Raw genomic sequence first — 24359 nt, forward strand, 5'->3', positions numbered from 1 at the left:
ACGTTTTCAGTAGTTGCAGGTCAGTAATTCATAGTAGGAATTGCTTAAGGAATATCAGAAGTCTGAATGGAGAAAGGGGAAGTCTACATGGAGAGAGGGCTCTGGGCTATAGGGGAGAAGGAGCTAAACTTGACTGCCATAGGAAGACATGGAAAAAAAGTAGTTGAAACAAACTTATTAGGCAGGAATATGAGAGGTATAGAAGTAAATGTCTGCATGTTCTAAAACCACGGCCTTGCAGGAGGAAATGTAGACATGGGCCCTGACCCAGGAAATAATACTTACCTGAGAACCTTGCATTTCTGTCCTTTCCTCTTCCTTTGCTGTGTTTCTTCCTTCGGTGAGGTTATGTAGAGAAATTACATCGCATCTTGAGAATATTCCTTTAAAGGCTTCGGCACAGACCCTTCACCTGCTACCACCACAGCCAGACAGAAGGGCCTTGAAATACAAGAAAGACCCCTTTTGAGTCCTTTCTCTCAGGAGAGCTTCAGAAGTAGTAAGTTCCCACATGGAGTCTCTCCTTGCCTATCTTCAGGGAACTTCCCTTCCTACAGATGCCCCAAAATTCTCTTACAGCATGGATAATACAGGCTACACTGACCTGCCCCCACCAAATCCAGGTAGAACAGACCCTATTACCTCCCCTTGAATCAAAGGCTGAACTCAACTCTCAGAAATATACTCGGCGGCCCTCATTCTTAACCCTGGCCTCACCTTAGGATCACCTGGAAAACTTAATTACAACATTGATGCTCCCACCCAGAATAGACAGACTGTGAGAAAGGGCACAAGTGATGACAATTCCTAAAACTCCACCTGTGATCCTAATTGGAAACCCAGGCTGAGAGCTACTTACCCAAGCCTTGCTTCTCAAGCTTTAATGTGCATAAAAATCACTTGAGTAGATGTTAACCAGACTTACTGTGTGATATAAATATATACGTATATACATAATATATATAATATGTATGCGTATATAATATATATAAATATATGTGTATATATTTATACTTGATATACATATATCAAACCATTATGTTGTATGCCTGAAACTAATATAATGTTATATGTCAATTATATCTCAGTTTTTAAAAATCACTAGGAAATTTAAAACATGTTTTAATAAAAATACAAAGAGGTGAATCAGTCAGGATCGAGTCCTCCCTGGAGCCCTAAACCCTAGCTCAGAGTGTGTCCTGATTATTTGAAAAATATGACTCTTCTAGGAAGGAAAAGAACAATGAAAATAACACTTAGAAGAAATTCTAGGTCATAAATGTGTTTTGTTGCTCAAGGTCTAGGTTACATTTGAAGGAGAGGAGCTTATTTTTTATTATGATAGTCTGCTGGTTCTTCTGAATGTCAACAGCAACACCTAGTATACCACTCTACCTTCTAATTAAGGGTTTGGTGTCTTACACGATACCAGAGCTAGATAACGGCTTTCCTCTTTAGCGTTTGAAATTCATTTAGTAGTTTAAGAAGTTAATATAACCTAACATTGCCTCAATACCATAGATTCTCAATCTTGATAGTCTAATAGAAAAATAAAAAGTCATAGAGTATTTATGAATAAAAATATATAACAACAAAAATACTATGGTCTTCAGAATTTTCTTTTCCAGCTTTATTGAGATATAGTTGATACATAACATTGTGTAGCTGAAGGTGTACAATGAATTAATTTGATACACCATATTGAGTTGAAATGATTACCACCATAACATATATTATTTCAGACATTTCATTGTTACTGTATAGAAACACAACTGCTTAATGTATGTTGATTTTCTATCTTGCAAATTTCCAGAACTCGATTAGTTCTAGTAATTTTTTTTGGAATCTATAGGATTTTCTATATCACATCATCTGCAAATAATGACAGTTTTACCTTTTCCTTTCCAATCTGGATGCCTTTTATTTCTTTCTCTTGCCCAATTGCTGTAGCTATAACTACTAGTACTATGTTGAATAAGAGTGAAGACAGTGGGCATCCTTGCCTCATTCCTGACCTTATAGGAAAAGCTTTTAACCTTTCGCCATTAGATATGATGTTGGCTATGATTTGTCATATATAGTTTTACTATGTTGAGGTATGTTTCTTCTAGAATCTATGTGTTGAATGTTTTTACGTCATGAAAGATGTTGTACTATATTCTATCAAATTATTTTTCCTCATCTATTGAGATTATCATGATTTTTATTTTTCTTCTGTTAATGCATTTATCACATTTATTGATTTGTGTATATTAAACCATCTTAGCATCCCAAGAATAATTTCCATTTGATCATGGTGTATGATCTTCTCAATGTGTTGTTAAATTCAGTATTTTGTTGAGGATATTTGCACCTATATTCATCAGGGATGTTAGTCTGTAGTTTTCTTGTAGTGTCCTTACCTGGCTTTAGTGTCAAAGTAATGTTGGCTTCATAAAATGAGTTTGGAAGTATTCCCTCTTCAATTTTTAAATAGTTTGAGCCCTCTCTCTTTCTCTCTCTTCTCATTGTGCCCTCCTAGTTTATGGAATGGAGAGGTACAAAAGGACCTGAGAAAAGCTGAAAGAAAAAATTTAATTTATAGTGCATTTGATGTATTAAAATAGTATAGTCCAGTTTAACACTCAACTCAGCTTTACTTTCCTATAGTTTTAAGTTTGATTTCTTTCTTCTATTTACTTAATTTGCAGTGCTTACAAGTCATGTTTCATTTTACTTTCTCTTTTTTTCATTTTAACTTTCTAGGTGCTTCACAAATGATAAAACCTAGGCCTCTGCTGATTTTCCTAAATTGTGATATGTGAAGAGCACAAAAACTAAGATAATTACCTATGCCTTAATATCACTTCTCATAGTAACATATTTATCTTCAGAGGATCCAAACTTGAAAGCTGGCACATTAAAATTTTACATTAAAAATTCTGAATAAATCTTTGGGTAAAGTTATAGAGCTAGATTATGTTAATAAACATTGCTCTGTCAAAGTTATTTTAACAATCACTAGGAATCAAAACTTTAAATGTTGAGTTACCTGCAATTTAATCAGAATATTATATTTCACATGATTCTCTTAAGAATGAAAAGTAGTTACACAATGTGTAACTTTTCTTTTCTCTCCTTTCCAGCAAAGACACCTTTCTACTATCATATCAGCTTTAAAGTCAATAATATTGACTATGACAGCAAGTTTGAAAAACCATATTCACAAGAATATATGGACCTAAATAAAAAGATAGTATCTTTGGTAAGTTGAAATTTTTTTCTGTGCATTGCCCTTTTAAATGTTATGTTCCTAGAAGTGCCAGAATCCTAATGATAACCTTCCAACTTGGAAATGATTGATAATTTCATACTATTTCTTACTACTATCTTCGTTCTAGATTAATATAGTCCTTTCAGAAAGTCAGTCAGAAAACATGTACAGGAGAAAAAAATGTAAGAGGGACATATTTAGAGAACACTAAGAAATGCCTGACACATGAGAGATAGTCAATGAGTATTTCTAATGTATTAAAAAATAAATAAAATATATCCTACCTCCAAGATACCTGAACAAATACATGTTGTTCCTGATCCTTAACTAAGAAGTGCTTCAAGGAAGAATGGCCAGTGTAGAAGAGAACATATAGCCCAAAATAAAGATCATCTTGTATCTCCTCAATGTGGTAAAAAATTTTAAATGTCTACTTAAGAGTGTGCTTTAAGTTAACCTTTAGCTGACTAAAAACCTAATGAAAAGTCTTGACTACTCCTTGGACATAGATACACTCTCATTAGCTCAAGTAATTCTATCAAACAAACCAAATCCTGCCAAAAGCAGGGGTGGCATCACTCGCCTCCCATTTCTTTGAGTGCATTCTTGACAGGACATCTTCGATCTGACTGAAGCTTGCATTCTTTCCGTAACATCCCACTACCTCCAAGTTTCTAATAAATTCAGTCTTTAAAAGTCTTTGTATGCCTTTACCATTATACTAAGAGTTAGTATATAAAAAATGGGGAAAGAAAATTCCCACTTTTCCTGTAGCTTTATGATAAAAAGGAAATAACAAAGGGGCAATATAATACAATGGTTAAGAATAGGCATTGGACGCAGAGTCCTTGTTCAATTCTAAGTTTAGCCATTTACCAGCTACATAAACTTAAATCACTTAATCTCTTCACATCTGTTTCTTCAAGTAAAAAATGATATGACAAATACCTACATCATGGGATTGTTGTAGGCGTCATATAAGATGAAACACATCATCTTAGCAAAAGTCCTATTATTCTGTAAGCCCTTAAAAAAAGATAACCTAAAAACATACCTAAAGCAGAGCATCATTAATATTCTTAATAAATTATAAACATAACAAAGTTAATATATAACTTCAAAATAATTCAAAATATACCCAAACTAAGAAAATCACCTTTTCTTCTATAAATTTAGATCGAATCATTCAAATCAATTAACCTATGTTTATCTCAAAATGAATATTCTAAAATTATTAGTTTTTATCAATTATCATATCATGTTGGTCAATCAACCACCAATCCTGACACCTTGCTTCAGACTCCTTTAGCAATCCTCATTCTCGGTTTTTAACTCATTTGTATTTTTTTTAATGTTTATTTATTTTTGAGAGAGAGAGAGAGAGAGAGAAAGACAGAGTGTGAGTGGGGGAGGGGCAGAGAGAGAGGGAGACACAGAATCTGAAGCAGGCCCAGGCTCCAAGCTGTCAGCACACAGCCTGACATGGGTCTTGAACCCAGGAACCATGAGATCATGACCTGAGCTGAAGTCAGACGCTTAACCAACTGAGCCACCCAGGAACCCCACCCAACTCACCTGTATCAAAACAGTCACCAGGGGCACCTGGGTGGCTCAGTCAGTTGAGCTTCTGACTCATGGTTTCTGCTCAGGTTAACCTCACAGTTAATGAAATCAAGCCCGCATCCAGCTCTGTGCTGACAGAGCAGAGCCTGCTTGGAATTCTCTCTCTCTCCCTCTGTTTCTGCCCTTCCCTCTTTCTCCGCTCACTCTTCTTCTCTCAAAATAAATAAATAAACGTTATTTAAAAAATAAGTAAGTAAATAAATAAATAAAACAACCACTAGATAGTTCTCATACTTTTTCCTCTACATGTGTTCAAGTGCCTGCTTTTACTTACACGCCTTTCTGTTTTCGCTTAATACAATGATGCTCTATGTATTATAATTATTACTGTACACAGCATTCATAAAAACAATACTGGTGATAAGAGCACAAAATAGAGCTGTGTATCATTCATCAAACTCACCTATTAGTCATTATTATAATACCTATCACCTGTTCTTCTTGTGATTTTCATTAAATAATTCTTGTGATGATAGACTCTAAAAAGAAAAAAGAAATTGGATAAAGAGATGCTGCTTTACTATGAATGGTAGTAAAGCATTACCTACAGAGACTACGCCTCCATAGGGAATATTTTCATGTTTAGATATGTGGTTTTCTAGTGGACAACTCAAGAAAAAATCTCTATGTCATTTCCTATTTTTTGTAGGAGAAAACTAGTGGACAACTCAAGATGAAATCTCTATGTCATTTCCTATTTTTTGTAGGAGAAAACTAGTGGACAACTCAAAATGAAATCTCTGTCATTTCCTATTTTTTGTGGGCAGCAGATATGATACCCAATTATAGTGAATAGAAATTCTAAACATTAGAGTGAGGCAGTACCTTAACAATAGTAATTAGCCTTATTAACCATCAGTACTGGCCTAAGGACTTTACTCCTTAATTAATTAATTTCATTTCTTTACTCCTCACAACGTTCTCATTTTCTATATGAGGAAACTGAGGCACTAAAACGTTGACTTACTCAGGGTCCCACTAAAATTATGTTTCCCGCTTTCTTTATGATTTTTCTGTTCTATAATTGAAAAGCATGCAAATATAGAATCTTGAGCAAATTTCAGATTATATCGATTTCATATGGCCAATCAAATGTTCAAAAATGTTTAAACAAACTCTATGTGTTTTTCATATATAATGCATCAGATTACAGACAACCAAAATGATATCTGATATGTGTGAGGTACCAAAATTATCCATACGAAACAGGGCAGTCACGCTTGTACATCAAACCACTTGCCCAAGAGCAGGGGAGCATCTTTGGTCACTACAAACATGTTCCAATGTCAGCTTTATACCTGGTTATCCACAAACTTTTGTTGACCAAGCTCTTTTCAGGGCCTGTTGCAATTCTATTCTTACACAGGGCTCTCAGACTATTTTCTAGGTTCTTCCTTGACCCCTGGAAGAGAAAGTTCCTCATCACTGCCCTGCTTCCAGGGCCCCCATAAAACCCCACTCCACTTGGTCCCAGGAGAGACAGATGTGTTGGAATTAAGAATAGAAGAGAAATGCTGTATTGTTTAGTTACCATCTTGCCAAGATTCCTTCATTGATTATATTTAGAAATAACATCTAAACTCCTTACCATGGCCAACAAGGTTGACTGTAATCTTGCCCCACCTACCTGGACAACCTCAACTTATACCCTCTCCCTTGCTCATTTTACTTAAGTCACAACAATTTTTTCTACCCCTCAAACTTAACAATTTCATTCTTACCTAGGACCATAGCACCTGGTTTTCTCTCTGTCTAAAATAATTGTCTCCCCTTGATTCTCAACTTTTCATCTTTCAGGTCCCACCCAAATGTCACCTGTTCTAAAAGGACTTATTGGATCATTCAAATATTGTCCCCTGAATCACTCTGTAGCATTATTTTATTTTATATTCTTTTTATTACCTAACACTATCTCAAATTATCATATTTATATATTTATTTCTTGGTCTACTTATTATCTGTTTCCTCCACTAAATTTCCAAATATAAATCTAATCTGTTTATAGTTTTATTTCAATAGATATCTATTGAATAGATGAACATATTCCAATTGCTTTGTAACAAAAGGAAAGTGTAAACTACATATTTGCGATACCGATATTGAGTCAGTGATATTGAAGGCCTGTCTTTGCCAAAGTTAAAGCCATAGACAGTGAAATTTGTTGTTGGGTGCCCTGTGAAGGTCCTGCTGTGGGAAATCACTCATTAGGTTAAAATCAGGAAGTGTTGAGAAAAATGATTCTTATATAAAATTTCTGAGAGATTTTTACATATCCTGCTTCAAACCCATCAGTAGCATATACCTGAAAGAGCAGGGAAAATGGTGTGTAGTACAGCCATGAAGGGGGGCCCATAGTTAAAAAGAAAGAAAGAAAAGAAAGAAATATCTCACCTTTGGGGACATTTCTGTTAAGTTTTATGACACTGATATTCAATAGAAAGCTGAACACGGAAGGCAATCTCTATCAGTTGGTCCTCTGAATTCACCTCTTCAAAATAAGTACTGTATTCTTCCCTATCATGCTATTGTTAGGAAACAAATATTCTTGCCTTACCTTACCACATAATTTATTGATTTGAAGACATTCGTGAATAAACCTAGCTGATATAAAGATAATTTTCAAAAAGACATCTTTAGTATACATTTCATCTTTTTCTTTTTTTAAAATATAATTTATTGTCAAATTGATTTCCATACAACAGCCAGTGCTCATCCCAACAAGTGCCCTCCTCAGTGCCCATCACCACTTTCCTCTCTCTCCCACCCCCCCCCCATCAACACTCAGTTTGTTCTCAGTATTTAAGAGTCTCTTATGGTTTGCCTCCCTCCTTCTAACTTTTTTTCTTCCCCCTCTCCTTCCCCCATGGTCTTCTGTTAAGAAGAAGGTGAGAAAGAATGCATCTTTTTCTTAAATGGGTCACAATCTAGGAAAATTTTAATATTATGTATTCAATGATATTAAGGATTTATTAACTATTGGCATGCAGGTAGTAATAAAATAAAACAATTTAGCCATTTAATGGTAGCTGGTAAAGTTGAATGATGTGTACACGGGGTTCATTACATTCTTTTATTTGCTATTGTGTATGTTTGGAGTTCTCCACAATAAAAAAATTTAAAAAAAATTTTTAAAGAAAACATTAGTCTTTATTCATTTTATTTTTTAACAGATAAATGAAACATTTCATGGATCTAAACTGAGAAGACAGTATGTCAAATCTCACGTGGTCCAAGTAAGGTATGTAAAATAGCCCAAGAGGCACAGAGCAGAAAATTCTGTCCTTTACCTTCATGCCTCATACTTAACAGAATATATTTGTTTGGTATAAATTAAAAGGTTGAAATAAATTTTAGTTTGAGGCTTCAAAACTACTAGCATTTTCAAATGTGAAAAAAGGTATTCAAGATCTTTTGAAAAATTATCCAACCAGAACCAAGAATTCCAACTGATTATGAGTCTCAGGCAAAGGCTCAGTGTATTTGTATTTTATTTGAAGGCACAAGGTCAAAAAGCAAATCTAAAATCAGGAGATGATTTCAACAGAAGAAAAGAATGGGTAAGATAAGAGAGCCACATATAGAATATCTGACCTAGGAGGTACAAACTAGTAGATATAAGCCAAATCTAGCTTAGAGTTATGGATTAAATATAAAAGTTGATAACATCCATGAATATGAAATTAAAAGGAGCATAAGTGAAAAACAGGCAGAATTAAAACATAGTATATTAGAAATTCTAAAAAATAAAAAAATAAGTAAAAGTTGAGAAATATCATATAAAAGACATAATTTTCAGAATGTGTTGAAAAATAAAAAGAGATCTGACATTACAGGGCCTACATCCCCACATGGTTATAATGCACTGAAACTGAGGCCACACACTGGCAATTCCCAACGCTCCCGTGATGTGTGCATATGTACTTGCACCCTATCAGCTTCACTCCTCTCCTTTACTGGCCCCTCTAGAAATCCAATTCTACAGCTATTGTCTAGCAGCGATGTTTATCCAAACACTGGTGAGGCACAGATAACCTAGGAACAGATAACCTGCAATAGATATGAAAAAATAGTAATTACAAGCACAAATTAAAGAAAGTCAATATGTTTTAGAATCCCCCCTCCCTAAAACTAGAACTTTTTCTGTTTAATTTTCCCAGTTTATTTTTAAATAATCCAGGCTCTTAACCAGTAGCCCCCCAAGACTTTATTGATATTAAATCATTTAACCTGATAACAACCCTGTATGATATGTACAGATCAGTTTCTTATTTTACAAATAAGAATACTGAAGCAAAGGTAGTTTAAGTGACTTGATCACACATTTAATAAATAATAAAGCTGTAGTTTGAACCAAAGTAGTCATATCTAGACGACCGCATCAACTTTAGCTTTCACTCCTGTTCCATGACAATCCATTCTCCACACAGCAAAGTGAATTTGAAGAGCACAATATCATCCTACTTAATATCCTCTGACAGTCTCTCATAAATTCCAAATTCCTTACACAGTCCACATGATCCTCCCTGATCTGGCCTTGCCTCTCTCTGACCTCACTTCAAAACTCCCATGAAATAAAGGACCATAATGTTTTTAAAGGCTGGGGTGATGGGGTATCTTAGGTCATCTGTGTTTGCTAACTGGTTTTGCCCAAGGAAAAGTAAAGTTCTCGTATTGTCATGACAGGAGGTAGTTTTACCATTTGGAGTAAGTAAAGTGCCTACCAAAGTTAGGCCCCCACCTGTCTCACAGAAACTGAGAGATAGAGTCTCTATCTCTTTTGATGGTTACATTTCAGAGATGGCTTTTGCGTCCTTGAGAAAGACATTTCTGGGGCTGTCAAACTGCAAGAGGCTTTTAAAAGGTTTGCCTATAGTTCAAAGAGGCAGAGAAAGAATTTATAACTTTTCTAAAGTAAATGCTCTATAAGGAAAGGGATATTGAGGTCTAAACTGAGGGAAGTATTAAGTCTCTCTTGCTCAGGGCCTTTGTACTTGATGTTCCTTCTTTCTGGGACATTCCTCCCCCATTTCTTCTCATGACCCACTCCTTCTTGTCATTAGGATCTCACCTCAAAGAGGCCTTCCCTGAAGCTGTCTAAAATGTTCTCACCTCTAATCTTCAAGTCATTGCTGTCTCCTTCATAGAACTCATTTTGAAGATTATTTTATTTCTTCATTTTCCTGTTTGTCTGTGTCTCTTAGTAGCATGAGAGAAGGCACCTGTGGTCTTATATGTTCATAGCTGATGTAGCTCTGGTCCCTAGAACTCTGCCTGATATATTGCTTGGACAATATACATTCATTGAATGAATGAATGAATGAATGAACTGAAACTTCAGGAATGGAAAGGAAAATACTGTAGCAAAGAATTAAAATCATTTGTCCTATAAAACTAAAGATTATTTTATGGGTCAAGCGAAGGTAACATCAAAATAACTTTTAGTTCATGTTTTTGGTAGAAAAGAGGATCATATGACTCTTGATGATGTCAGATTAAGAATCCATATGTCTATATTTAGTTTAGTTTTAGATTGTTATTTGACCCAGGAGAAAAGTTCAGAGTGACATCCATGGTTGGACAAAATCTTTAAAATAAACAAAGCAATATAATATGTCCTTGTCTATTCCATGAGAAATAAAGGGTTCATCTCTACAAATCACAGAAGAAATATTAGCACTGTACAGGCATAATAGCAAAAGAACTGAGAATACTTAATAAATTAACATTCAACTACTAAATGCTTAATACTGTACAAAAGGAAATGGAAAGAATACATGTATAGTGCTCAAAGGAAGAGTGTCTGGTAAAACATAAAGTAGAAAGGGGTGATATAGAAGTTAGCAAATCTATTATTTAGAATTATCCTGCAAAAGTACTATTGAAATAATAAAGCTTTATTATTACTCAGAAAACCTTGGATCTTAGCCATGGTTTCTGTTTTGTTCATGGGTATTATGAAGGTTTGCAAGTGGATGTTTTCAAGATCTCTCTTGAGTCACATACTTTGAGGTTGTTGTGGATTTTCAAATATACAAATGTAGACAAATGCCTGGGAAGAGGGGAGGAGGTAGACAAACAGAGAATAGAGCAGAATAGACATCCCATCAAGTCAGTAGTAACACCCCCCTTTTAAAACTTCTGATTTATACATTTACATCTTCAAGTCAGAATTACAAATAAAACAAATCCAGTCTAATGTGTTTGCTCAGTCACAATTTCCAACAGATGACAAGAACAGGCCCACCCTTGCAAGTTGTGCCTCCACCAAAAACCAAACAAACAAATAAAAAGCACTCAAGATAATAAACTATTCCCTCGTCTCACCTGTTATGTTTCATTTTGTTATTTGCTATCAGCCCTACATAGCACGTCCATGGTGGAGTTTTGATACAAAGACATATTTATATTAATAAGTATATTTTGCACAGCACTGAGATTTACAAAATACATTACTTTATATGGTGTGTACAATAGCCCACAAAATACTATTATCCCCATTACAGAGATGAAGAAATTTGTAAGTACAGAGAATGTGAACAGCTTGCTGTAGTCAGGGAATTGGCAGATGGTGAATCTAGAATACAAACTCAGTTCCCTGACTCTAAATCACACTCTCTTTACTGTTCACCATGTCCACAAAGTGTCATTTCCACTCCCTTGAGAGTGCAATAGCTGCCAGGAGCTCTACTTAACAAAATTATAAAATGACTCCTCTAAGAATGATCGAGGCTCAGTAATAAAAGCATAATTTATTTGTCTCTTTCTGTTCTGCAGCCGAGCCCAAGGGAAAGTGATAATACATGCTGTGCTGAAGTTTAAGTCCTGTTTTAAAAATAATGCAGCAAAATTTGGGGATAGAATTGAAACCATTTTATATCAGAAGCTAAAGGGAAAACCTGAGTCTTTATGTATAGATTCTTCTTCATTTAAATTTTCAGGTAAGCCTTTTTATGTATGGTATAGAATGATTTTCATCTTTTAATTTTATTTTTTTTAATTTAAAAAAAATTTTTTTTTCAACGTTTATTTATTTTTGGGACAGAGAGAGACAGAGCATGAACGGGGGAGGGGCAGAGAGAGAGGGAGACACAGAATCGGAAACAGGCTCCAGGCTCTGAGCCATCACCCCAGAGCCCGACGCGGGGCTCGAACTCACGGACCGCGAGATCGTGACCTGGCTGAAGTCGGACGCTTAACCGACTGCGCCACCCAGGCGCCCCTCATCTTTTAATTTTAATATGGCATTCTGTTATAAATATGAAAACAACACTTCCCTCCTTAAACGTAATTTCATATGCAATGATTATTGCTTTCAACCACTGTTAAAGTAATCAGGGTCCATGTCAATCAATTTCTTGATATAATATCATTCTTGTATTCTTGGAATTAAACCTTACTTGATGACAGAGTTAAAAAAAAAAAAGTAGGGCCTCAAATAACATTTCTTTAGAAAACAAGGCAGCCTTAAACTCTTAATAGCTTGTTCTGTGGGTCATGATTTCTCCCTCAGTTCCTTTGGATATCTCAAGAATCTAGACTCCTGGGGCGCCTGGGTGGCGCAGTCGGTTGGGCATCCAACTCCAGCTCAGGTCATGATTTCACGGTTTGTGAGTTCAAGCCCCGCGTCGGGCTCTGTGCTGACATCTCAGAGCCTGGAGCCTGCTTTGGATTCTGTGTTTCCCTCTCTCTCTGCCCCTCCCCCCCCCTCTCAAAAATAAAGATTAAAAAAAATTAAAAAAAAAAAAAAGAATCTAGACTCCCACATTACAGAAATGAGTTTGAATCTCTTTAACATCAAACCTACTTCCTGATGGGCCTTTAATGGGCTTTGTCTCTCTCACTCTTAAGTACAATGTGTTTTTTTATTTTATTTTTTTAATTCCAGTGTAGTTAACATACAGTGTTATACTAGTTTCAGGTGTGCAATTGCATAAACCAGTTCTTATTCTTGGTCATCTAACAGTATTGTGAAAGACAGCTTCTAAAAGGCAGGGACAAGTGTCCCATAATATTCATTCCCAGGATAATGAGTGTCTCTCTGGTCTTCATAAAAGGACAGCCAACGCTCAGCACAGCTAAGCTCAGCTATCAGTTCTCAGCTACAACAAATTTGACCAAGGGCAGAAAAGGATCCCCACCCCTATAGGAAGGACTAAAAGGATGAAATGTTTGTGAAAAAAATAAATCTAGGCCAAGGGTACATTTGCATAGAACATCAAAAGGATCAAAAAGCAAAACCTGAACATGCTTCTCCTGGATAAGAAGTCATCGTGTTGTTGAAATGTGACTCTCCTCAGGTTACTAGATGCTTTCTCTTAGAACCTTCCTTCTCACACAGCTTATCCTGTGTGTGGTGACCTCGAAAGAACAGAGAAATAAAGCAGATCTGCAAATTAGTGAAAAAACAATCTGGCTTCTTTTTCTAAGTCTAAAGTCAATCATCCCAAATCAAAATCCTTTAAACTCTGCCCTCCATTTTAACATTAACAAAGAAAGCATGTAAGTCCATATCTAACTTAAAAAATCGCTGAGAGAGGTTGAAATCAAATATTAGGAAATATTAGTTTTAACAGTTATGAAGTACTGTACAAATACTTTGCTAGGCACTGTGGGGACTTGAAAGAGAAAAAGAGTATTGTTCCTCTCAACAAAAAAGTTCATAAAATAAATAAATACGTATACAAGTATACACATTTAACCTCACACTCAGTGTATATGAAAGACATAATTGGTATCATTATTACACAAATACATTTTAAGTTTATCTAGTAGAAACAGTGTGATGTGGATTGGACCTAATGCTGTCATCAGCTGGTAAAATCAAACAGCAATTGCAAGTTGCTAAATGAGAACAGCTGAAAACTGGTTTTGTCAACAACATGCCCCAAGCTTCTCAGTCAACTGGTGTGTAAACCCTTGTCATCACTTTTGGCCAGCAGTTCCAGCAGAGGACAGATTCCTTTAACATGGGTCTCAGAGAAACCGGTTCCTTTCTTTCAGAGCACTTTCCAGGGTTTAATTACGTATTCACTAAAATGATTATTTGATTACTGACCATCTCTTCCATAAGTCATGTGCTTGTTTGCTCACCATTACATCTTCAAGCCTATGCAGGGGCTGGCATATAGCAGCAAGTGATTGTTGGCTGAACTGATGAATTCCACAATATCAAAGCTGCAACTGAAAACCAAAGTAGGAGAGAATATATATAGCCTTTCGCATCTAAGTTTCCACAAAGAATTAAGCCCTAACAAAAATGATGTGAGTGCCTGTTGTCAGTTCTCTTAAGGATGATACATAGGATGATTCCAGATTCATAAAAGAGAACTTCAGATAGATAAAGAGGATTAAGAGTACACTTATCTTGATGGACACAGAGTAATGTATACAATTATTGAGTCATTATACTGTACACCTGAAACTAATATAACAATGCATGTTAATTATATTTCAGTAATAAAAGGGGGGAGTTCATTCATTTCATAAAAATGAAAGCTCCCCACGGCGTTAGAGCTTAATTCTCTTCCAGAATCCCAATTAAGGAGGGCTGATCGCAAGTCTGGCACATGTAGGCAGACACTGCCACTCCCAGATTTAGGATGGAAGGAGTGCTTCAATTATTGAGAACCATGAACACAATGTTTACTTTAATTTTCCAGTCATTCTTGAATTCCAGGAAAAATGACATTCTACTACCTTCCAAGGTACTAACAATCTCAGTATTTATGGGACTGTATCCTTCAGTGAGAGAGAATGTTTTCTCCATCAATTCTAAACTCAATAGATCAAAGATTTTCAAGTTGATTGGTTAATATAAAACCTAGAAAAAGCATTGATGGCATAGTTTTCCCCTGCCCATGAAAAAATAGTTTCCTAAAAAATCTCTTATAAGGCAAATTCCTTAACCTAATACCATTGACTTCAATGGGAAAAATTTTTATGCATTCCAAAACACCTGAATTTATATTCACTTATGCTTATTAAACACTATCACATTCCTTTAAAATAGAGATGATAACTTCAATAGGTAAAATTGGTTAACATAGCCAATTTTCCTTTATTATTTTATAATATGACTACTTCCATGATCTTGTTATTTTATAGTATGATAACCAAAACAAAACATATATATGATACTTAATGTTTATGTAATTTAAATTTTAATGCACAAAAAAGGGGAGAAAAAAGAACAAGTAAAACAATGCAAATGATACCTCACTATGATGTAGCTCACTATCACTGCCATAAACGATTACACCAAGAGCTAAGGAAAAAATGTAATGCTAGACTAGATGTACCAACTACACAACTGCAAGAATGACCACATGGTGGCCCTCTCCTGAAAGCCCTGGAAGGAAAAATTCAAGTCATTCCTTGTAAATGTGAAGAAATGCCTCATAAGCATTTTAAATGAAATACCTTATAAAGTTAAATGCTCATAATTTTAATAAACATATTTAAAAATAATAATCATTTCGACAAAAAATACCTTGTACATACTGGTACACTTAATTATCTATCGAATAGGTATGAGAAATATTTTAAATATTTATACTAAATCATAATTGGTTAAAGTAAAAACTCAAATTATGTGGAAGTAATAGGAAGAATAATAACAGAACTTTATATACAAGGATGACAGTCCTGACTCACTGTTAAGAGTTTTATGAGAAGAAGAGTGAAACTCTGGCCTACCACTCATTTGTGAGCAGCTGGCCAACACTGAGATATGGATGATGATTTAGTAAAACACACTTCTTTCATGTGGCTTGATCCTGAGACAATGCATAGCTTCATTCATACCATGCTTTAAGGAACTGAACTAACTAATCATTCTTTGATAAATCCTAGAGGACATTTTTAAAAGCATACTATTGCCCAGAGGGTCCTTTCTTAACCAAGAGCCAATCTTAAGCTCTATAAACCTATTTTATCAGCAAAAGGTTTCTTAAAGTATTCTAACTAGTGTAAGACCTTGGCCATTCAAAATTCCTTGGAAATAAATCTTCTAAAAAAGCAAACTTTCCAAAGAGTTCATATTTTATTTTTTAATAAAACACAAAAAGTCTCTTTAAAATTATTTTTTTCAAAAATCTGTCTCAAAATTTCCACCTACTTTTCTGACATCGCTGTGGAATTCATTAATATATAGTGGATATTGGGGCGCCTGGGTGGCTCAGTCAGTTAAGCATCTGACTTTGGCTCAGTTCATGATTTTGCAGTTCATGGGTTGGAGCCCCACATTGGACTCTGTGCTGACAGCTCAGAGCCTGGAACCTGCTTGGGATTCTGTGTCTCCCCCTCTCTCTGCCCCTCCCCTGCTTGTGCTCTCTCTCTCTCTCTTTTTCTCTCAAAAATGAACAAACGTTAAAAAAAGAAACATTAAAGTATATATATACTATATATATATAGTGGATATTGTAGTGCCCTAAGGGCATTTAGGGAAGTAAGGTTATTGATGCCTTCAATAAATGATCCCAAGTTTTCAGCTCTTATATTTGTTCTTTATATTTTATTTCTTTCTCATACTTCCATGTCAAGCAGAGTTCTTGATGTCACTTGTTTACTCTATGTTCTTTCTACTAACTCCTCCAAATCTATTTACATATTTCACAGTAACTTACACATAAAAATTAGAAAAGCAAATAGCGTTTGTTTGTTTGTTTGTTTGTTTGTTTGTTTGTTTTGAGAGAGAGAGAGAGCAGGGGAGGGGCAGAGAGGGAGGGAGAGAGAGAATCCCAAGCAGTCTCTACACTGTAGGCATGGAAACTGACACAGGTCTCCATCTCATGTACTGTCAGATTATGACCCGAGAAAAGCAAATAGCCTTTGAATGAGGGTATTTAATTAATTAATTAATTATAATTTATTATATGTATAATTAATTAATTTATAACATAAATTATATTAATTAAATTATAATATAAATATATTATATTATATCCTTAATTATATAAGTTCTAGTGAGTTATTTTTTTAATGTAACTTTTGGCTCCTCAGACACCATCATTTCCTGATTCTTGACTTTATTCCAGAGAAAATGTTGCTAAGTCTCCTGAGAAATGTGGAGCATTATTTCTGATGGTATTTCAAAAGGTCTTCCAATAACCCTAGATATTTAATTAAAATAATATTTCTTGGGACGCTTGGGTGGCGCAGTCGGTTAAGCGTCCGACTTCAGCCAGGTCACGATCTCGCGGTCCGTGAGTTCGAGCCCGGCGTCGGGCTCTGGGCTGATGGCTCAGAGCCTGGAGCCTGTTTCCGATTCTGTGTCTCCCTCTCTCTCTGCCCCTCCCCCATTCATGCTCTGTCTCTCTCTGTCCCTAAAATAAATAAACGTTGAAAAAAAAAATATTTCTTTAGGTAATTTTAAAATTCAACTTTGAGCTTAGAGTTTGCAATATACAATATTGAATAACACAACTATTAGACACACCTGGAACACAGACATGTCCTAACTGATATCCAGCATCATCCATCTGAGGTTGGGATAGATCTGTATGATGATTAATTTTATGTGACAACATTGCTGAACCAGAGGATGCCTAGATATCTGGTTAAACATTATTTCTAGGTATACCTGTGAGGATGTTTCCAGAAAATATTAACATTTGAATTGGTGGACTGAGTAAATCTGATTGCCTTTCCCAATGTGGATGAGCATAATCCAACCTATTAAAGGTCTGAATAGGATAAAAAGATAAAGGGTAAATTCTCTCTCCCTCTGCCTGACTTTGAGCTAGAATATTGGTTTTCTCCTGCCCTTGTTCTGGGATTTACACCATTGGAAGTCTATTTCCCAGGCCTTTGGATTTGAACTGGAATTACATCACTGCTTTTGTGGGTGTCTAGCTTGCAGATGGCAGGTCACAGGACTTCTCAGCCTCCATAATTGCCTGTGAGCCAATTCCTCCTAATGCATGGATGAATGAATGAATGAATGAATGAATACTTCTATTTCTCTAGAGAACTCTAATATAACTTCCCAAAGTGCACTGCCAATCACCATCAAGCCCAAATAATCTCAAGTTTGAAACGGGTTTTCAGACAGCCTACTTGCCTCACATAATCCTAAAAGGCCAATTGTACATATAGCTAGACTAATGCTCTTGTCTCTCTTCAAATTTGTCCTAGCTTGTTTGCTTTCATTTCCCAAGAACCTAAGCCTTTTTAGCCACTGCACTCATGTCCAGCTTGAGTGAGTTATAACATAATCAAAATTAAGAGTGATGAGTTTTAGGTTAAAGAACTCCATTTTGGAAAAAAAAAAAAAAGAGAGAGAGAGAGAGAGAGAGAGAGTTCCACTTTGGGGGTACCTGGGTGGCTTAATTGGTTAAGCGTCTGACTCTTGATCTCAGCTCATGTCTTAATCTCAAGGTTGTGAGTTTAAGCCCCACATTGGGCTCTACACTGTGCATGAAGCCCACTTAAAAAAGAAAAAAAAAAGAGCTGCACTTTGGTAGGGTACATTAAGATCCATTCATTTTTGAAAAACACAAGGTCAAAGCTTTGGTTTCTAAAATTTCATTTGATAATATTGTGTAAAATGAGCTACAGGGGAGAGTCTTTAAGCAGACAGATTTGTTAGAAAATAATTAAAATGGTATAAGTGTGAAGAACTGAAAACCTGAACTGTCATAGTGAAAACAGTATTAGAATGGAATTGACATGCCTGATATGAGGCAAAACAGTGAGAGAAATTGAATACAGCGTCCAACGTTTAAGTCTGAGTAATTAGTGGAATGATAACTTCATGTAGAAATAGCATACAATAGAGAAGTAGAATATAGGTGATTAGCTTACATTTTGAGTATTAGATAGAATATACCTCTCCAGATAAAGTTATTTATCAAGCATTTGGAAATAAAATATTGGTCCTCTGAAGGAAGTTTGGGTCTAAAACCATAAATATGATGGTCATTCCCATAATATAATAATGAAATACTAAAAAAGAATAAGATTGCAAAGAATATAAGAAGACGAAAAGAGGAAGAGTCAAAGATAGAGTTTTGGGGAATATTTTCACTTATTAAGAAGAAAAAAAGAGGAGTCAGAATTTGAGATTATAAAAAAAATAGATGAAAAGGTATGAGAAAAAGTTTTATAAATATGCCCTATGGAATACATGAATTTACCATCTAGGAAGATGGAATAGATGTACTTTTCCCTATTCCCCCCCACTAAATACACCTAAAATCTCTAGATATTATATATAAAACAAACTTAAGAAGATCCCAGACTGAGAGGTGACCTCAGGGCCGAACAACATGGTAACGAGTCCCATCAGTTTGCTTCATACATTCTAAAATGGGAGCTGAAGAAGCCAGTGATCCAAAAACTCCCAAGAATGCAGGGGGTTGGGGGGTGGGGAAGGCTTGCTTTCATTAATCAAAAGACCAGAAAAGCATCAATATAGCAAGATAGAATGCTTTTAAACAATAACTGCTCTGCTGCAGCCAAAACACCATAGGAAAAAAACTATGGCTTTACCCCAACCCATGGTAGCAAAAGCTAAGTGGGGATCCTCTATTTCCACCCTTTCTGGGCTCTAATTAAATATATACAAGATTTATATACTGAAAACTACACAGCACCGATGAAAGAAATCAAAGAAGATGTAAATAAATGAAGAGAAAAATCATCTTCATGGATTGAAAGACTCAACATAGTAAAGATACCAATTGTCCCCAAATTGATATACAGGATTATCTTTTTTTTTTTAACATTTTTATTTATTTTTGAAACAGAGAGAGACAGAGCATGAACGGGGGAGGGTCAGAGAGAGGGAGACACAGAATCCGAAACAGGCTCCAGGCTCTGAGCAGTCAGCACAGAGCCCGACGCGGGGCTCGAACTCATGACCGTGAGATCATGACCTGAGCTGAAGTCGGACGCTTAACCGACTGAGCCAACCAGGCGCCCCCAGGATTATCTTTTTTAGAAAAAAAAATGTAGGAGAAATCTTTTGTATCTAGGGCTAGGTAGAGTTCTTTGACTTGACACCAAAAGCATGTTCCAAAAACAGGAAAATTGATAAACTTCATCAAAATTAAAATTTTTGTTCTGCAAAAGTCTATTAAGGATGAAAAACAAGCTACAGACAGAAAAAAATATTTTCATACCACTTATCAAAGGACTAGTATCTAGAATATATAAAGAACTCTCAAAACTCAGTGAAAAAACAATCAATTTAGAAACCAGCAAAAGACACAGAGACATTTAGCCAAAAAGAATATACACATGGGAAATAAGCACATGAATACGTGTTCGATATTATTAGCAATTAGAGAAATATAACTTAAAACTACAATGAGGGGTGCCTGGGTGACTCAGTCAGTTAAACATCTGACTCATGATTTTGGCTCAGATCATGATATTACAGTTTGTGGGTTCAAGGCCAGCATTGAGCTCTGACAATACAGAGCCTGCTTGGGATTCTCTCCCTCTCTTTCTGCCCCTCACCTGCTCATGTGTGCTCTCTCTCTCTCTTTCTCTCTTCCTCTCTTTCTCTCTCAAAATAAATAAATTTTTAAAAACAAAACAAAAAAACTACAGTGAGATATTGCTACATCTTTATGAAAATGGCTATTTTTTTTTAAATGATGACAAAACCAAATGCTGGCAAAGATGTGGAGAAAATGAATCATTCATATAGCACTCATGAGAATGTAAAGTGTAAATCCATTCTGGAAAATAATCTGGTTTAAAAGAAAATTAAACATACAACAGCCATACAACCCATTAATTGCACTCCTAGGCATTATCCCAGACAGATGATTGTGTTTCCATAAAAACGTATACATGATGTTGATAGCAGCTTTATACCTAATGCCAAAAACTTAAAACAATCCAGATATTCTTCAAGAAGTTAAGGGTTAAACAAACTTGGGTACATCATACCATGTAATACTACTTAGCAATAAGAAGAACTTGGATGAATCTCTAGAGAGTTGCATTGAGTAAAAGAAGTCAATCCAGAAAAGGTACATACTGTATGAATCTATTTACATGAATATATGGAACATTCTTGAAATGATAAAATTATAGAAGAGGAGAACAGATTAGTGGTTACCAGGGATTAAGGAAGGAGTAGGATGGAAGTAAGTAGATATGACTATAAAAGGGCAACATGACAAATTCTTGTGATGATCAAAATGTGCTGTACTTCAACAGCATCAATGTCAATATCCTGGATATGATATTGTACTAGAGCTTTGAAGATATTGTCTTTATAACATCTTGTAAGATATTGCCTTTGGGGGAAATTAGGGAAGCGTAAACATTATTTATTACAAATGCATCTAAATCTGCTATTTATCATAATAAAATGTTGGATTTTTTAAAATTACATTTAAAAAACATACACATTTCTTGGAATTAGATCTTAGATGTCCTGATGAATTTGGCTCTTTATCTCTCATATTCCTAACTCTCTGAGTTACTGTTGTAACAAATATGATTTAAATGAGTCATAGCATGAATTTTTTAAATGTCTTTGAGAAGTCTGGCAATCTTTTAAGACTCTGAAAAACTAGCACTATGGAGTTACTCCCACTAAAATATAATAATAATATTTTATCTTCTATTCCAGCAACCTAAAATCTTTTCTTATTGAGGTATAATTGACATTACATTCATTTCAGGTGTACAACATAATGATTCAATATTTGTATATATTGCCAAATGAACACCACAATAAATCTAGTTAACATCTGTCACCATACATATTAAGAAAAAATGTTTTCTTGCGATGAGAACTTTTAAGTTCTATTCTCTTAGGAAGTTTCAAATATGCAATATGAACTAAAGTTACCATGGTGTACCTTACATCCCTATGACGTATTTATTTTATAAAGGGAAAATAATCCCCTTTTGACTCCCTTCACCCATTTTCCCCCCTCTCCCCACCCCACATTGATTGATTTGCAGATCCTTGCATCCATGGAATGAATTCCACTTGATCTTTTAATGCATTGATGAATTCAGTTTGCTAATATTTTATTGAGGATTTTTGCATCTTTATTCATCAGGAATATAATTTTTTTCATATGACATCTTTGATTTTGGTATCAGGTAATACTGGCTTCATAACATGAGTTTGGAAGTGTTCCCTCCTCTTCCATTTTTTGGAAAAGTCTGAAAAGGATTAGTATTAATTTCTCTGTGAATGTTTGATAGAATTCACCAGTGAAACCATCTGGTCCTGGACTTTTTAGGGAGCTTTTTGATTACTGATTCAATCTCCTTATCAGTAATCAGTCTGTTCAGATTTTCTATTTCTTCATGGTTCAGTCTTGGTAGGTTGTACATTTCCAGGAATGTATCTATTCCTTCTAAGTTGTCAAATTCGTTGGCATTATAATCACTCATAGCAGCTTCTTATGATTCTCTATTTCGGTGGTATCAGGTGTAATGTCTCTTTCTACTTCTGATTTTATTTATTTGAATCCTCTCTTTTTTTTTCCTGGTGAGTTTAGTTAAGGGTTTCTCAAATCTGTTTATCTTTTCAAAGAACCAGCTCCTAGTTTCATCAATTTTTTCTATAGTCCTTTTAGTCTCTATTTCACTTATTTCCTCTCTGATATTTGTTATTTCTTTCCTCCTGGTCACTTCATTCTTCTTCTAGTTCCTTGAGATGGAAAACTAGGTTATTTGAGATTTTTTTCTTGGTGTTAAAATCTTTGGGCATTCATTCATATAAAATTGTAAAGATACTAAAACTATGAGGCAAAACCACTTTGATTCTTCTTTTATATTACTGATGAATTAAATATGACTCTTTCCTGCTTCTCTTAATGCAATATACTTTAAATAGCTGAAAGTACCATATACTAGATGCCAGTTTTAATATTTTTTCTCCTTAAAGTGATCTACTAGTAGATAAATGTATCTACTGCTACTGTAAAATTCTTCCTTATACTTTAGAATCATATAGCTTTTTTATCATTATTATTAAGTTTCAGATCAGGTTTCAGATTAATTATTCAGATAAATTATTAAGTTGTGCTTCCAAGAGCTTTCATTAAAGCTCATAATGTGGAATAATATCAATAAAGGACAAGAAAAGGCATTCAAAATATGAATACCTCTTTTTTTAAAAGGGAAGAAATTTCTTTACTTAGTCTGTCAACTCAGGTCAGGAAGAAATTTAAACTTAAAGATTTCAGAAATGTTTTCCTAACCAGTTTTTCCATTCTTGGTACCTTCTACATTCTTGTCTCTTATGTAGAATTTCTGAAGAAAAACATGAGTCCTATATGTTCTGAGTAAGAAGAGAATAGTTGTGGTTTGTGTTTAATGACACGTTACTTGTGCAACTTCAAAAGCCATGTAATTGTCATAAATTTACTCATCAGTATTGCATAAAATAAATCTATAAATTCTCTTATGGTTATCATTGGGTCAATTAACCAATGCCTCAATATTTTTATTTTTCTTGTTTTTTTTGAAGTATATAGTTCCAGAATAATTTATTTTTCTGTAGAAAAATACGTTTAAAACAAGCAACTTAAGGGACACCGAGTGGCTCAGTTGGTTAAGCGTCCAAATTCAGCCTAGGTCATGCTCTTGTTGTTCCCAAGTTCAAGCCCCACTTCGGGCTCTGTGCTGACAGCTCAGAGCTGGAGACTGTTTCAGATTCTGCGTCTCCGTCTCTTTCTCTGGCCCTCCCCACTCATTCTCTGTCTCTCTCTTTCTCAAAAATAAATAAAACATTTTTAAAAACTTAAAGAAAAAAAGCAATTTAAATAAATTCCAGAGAAAAAAATTTAATTCTTTCAGCATGAATAAAATATTACAAGGCGATGGTTATTTTGCATCAAAAACTAATATATGCAAATTGGCAAGAGAAAAGCTAAGAAATCTTATGAGAAGAGGGAGTTAATAAGAAAACCTTCTTGGGGCACCTGGATGGCTCATTGATTAAGTATCTGACTCTTGATTTCAGCTCAGGTCACGATCTCACATTTTGTGAGATCCTGCCCTGAGTGAAACTCTGTGCTGACAGTGTAGAGCCTGCTTGGGATTCTCTGTCTCCCTGTCTTTCTGCCCCTCCCCCACTCTCAATCTCCCTCTCCCCCCCCCCATCTCAAAAATAAAGAAAGAAAGAAAAAAAAAAAGAAAAACTTCTTGGAGAAGCTACCTTTCAAGACAGGTCTTAAAGAAAGCCACAGACATGAACTGAAAGAAATCCACGAAGTATTCTCTGCTTGGTGTTGTACCAGAGCTAAGCCATCAAAATGCAGACCTTCACAAAATGTCTAGGTACCAGGGAGAACAAAAGTGAAAGTGCTACCCTAAATATTAACTTTCTCTCCAATGTGTGTCCTCAAAAGGACCCCTTAGAAACACAAGCGTGTCATGTCAAAAGCATAAGGTAGATGTTATCACTTATATTTTCCATTGCTCACTCTACCAGCATAACTGTCTAAATATTCTCCCTAGCACATGTCTTGTCCTCTCTTCATTACCAGTGGTCTTTTGT

The 24359-nt window shown here is 35.2% G+C and overlaps 1 protein-coding gene across 1 annotated transcript in view; it reads left to right on the plus strand.

The window, feature by feature from the left end:
- The first annotated feature begins 580 nt into the window (after positions 1–580).
- Positions 581–24359, plus strand: part of LOC101088575 (transmembrane protease serine 11C-like) — a 39361-nt gene continuing 15582 nt past the window's right edge. Inside the window, exons 1-2 of the mRNA XM_045056749.1 lie at positions 581–623; positions 3126–3244. Coding sequence (XP_044912684.1) covers positions 581–623; positions 3126–3244 — 162 coding nt within the window. The remainder of the gene's footprint in view (positions 624–3125; positions 3245–24359) is intronic.

This window comes from Felis catus, chromosome B1 (genome assembly GCF_018350175.1).
Source record: "Felis catus isolate Fca126 chromosome B1, F.catus_Fca126_mat1.0, whole genome shotgun sequence".
NCBI classification, from domain to species: Eukaryota; Metazoa; Chordata; class Mammalia; order Carnivora; family Felidae; genus Felis; species Felis catus.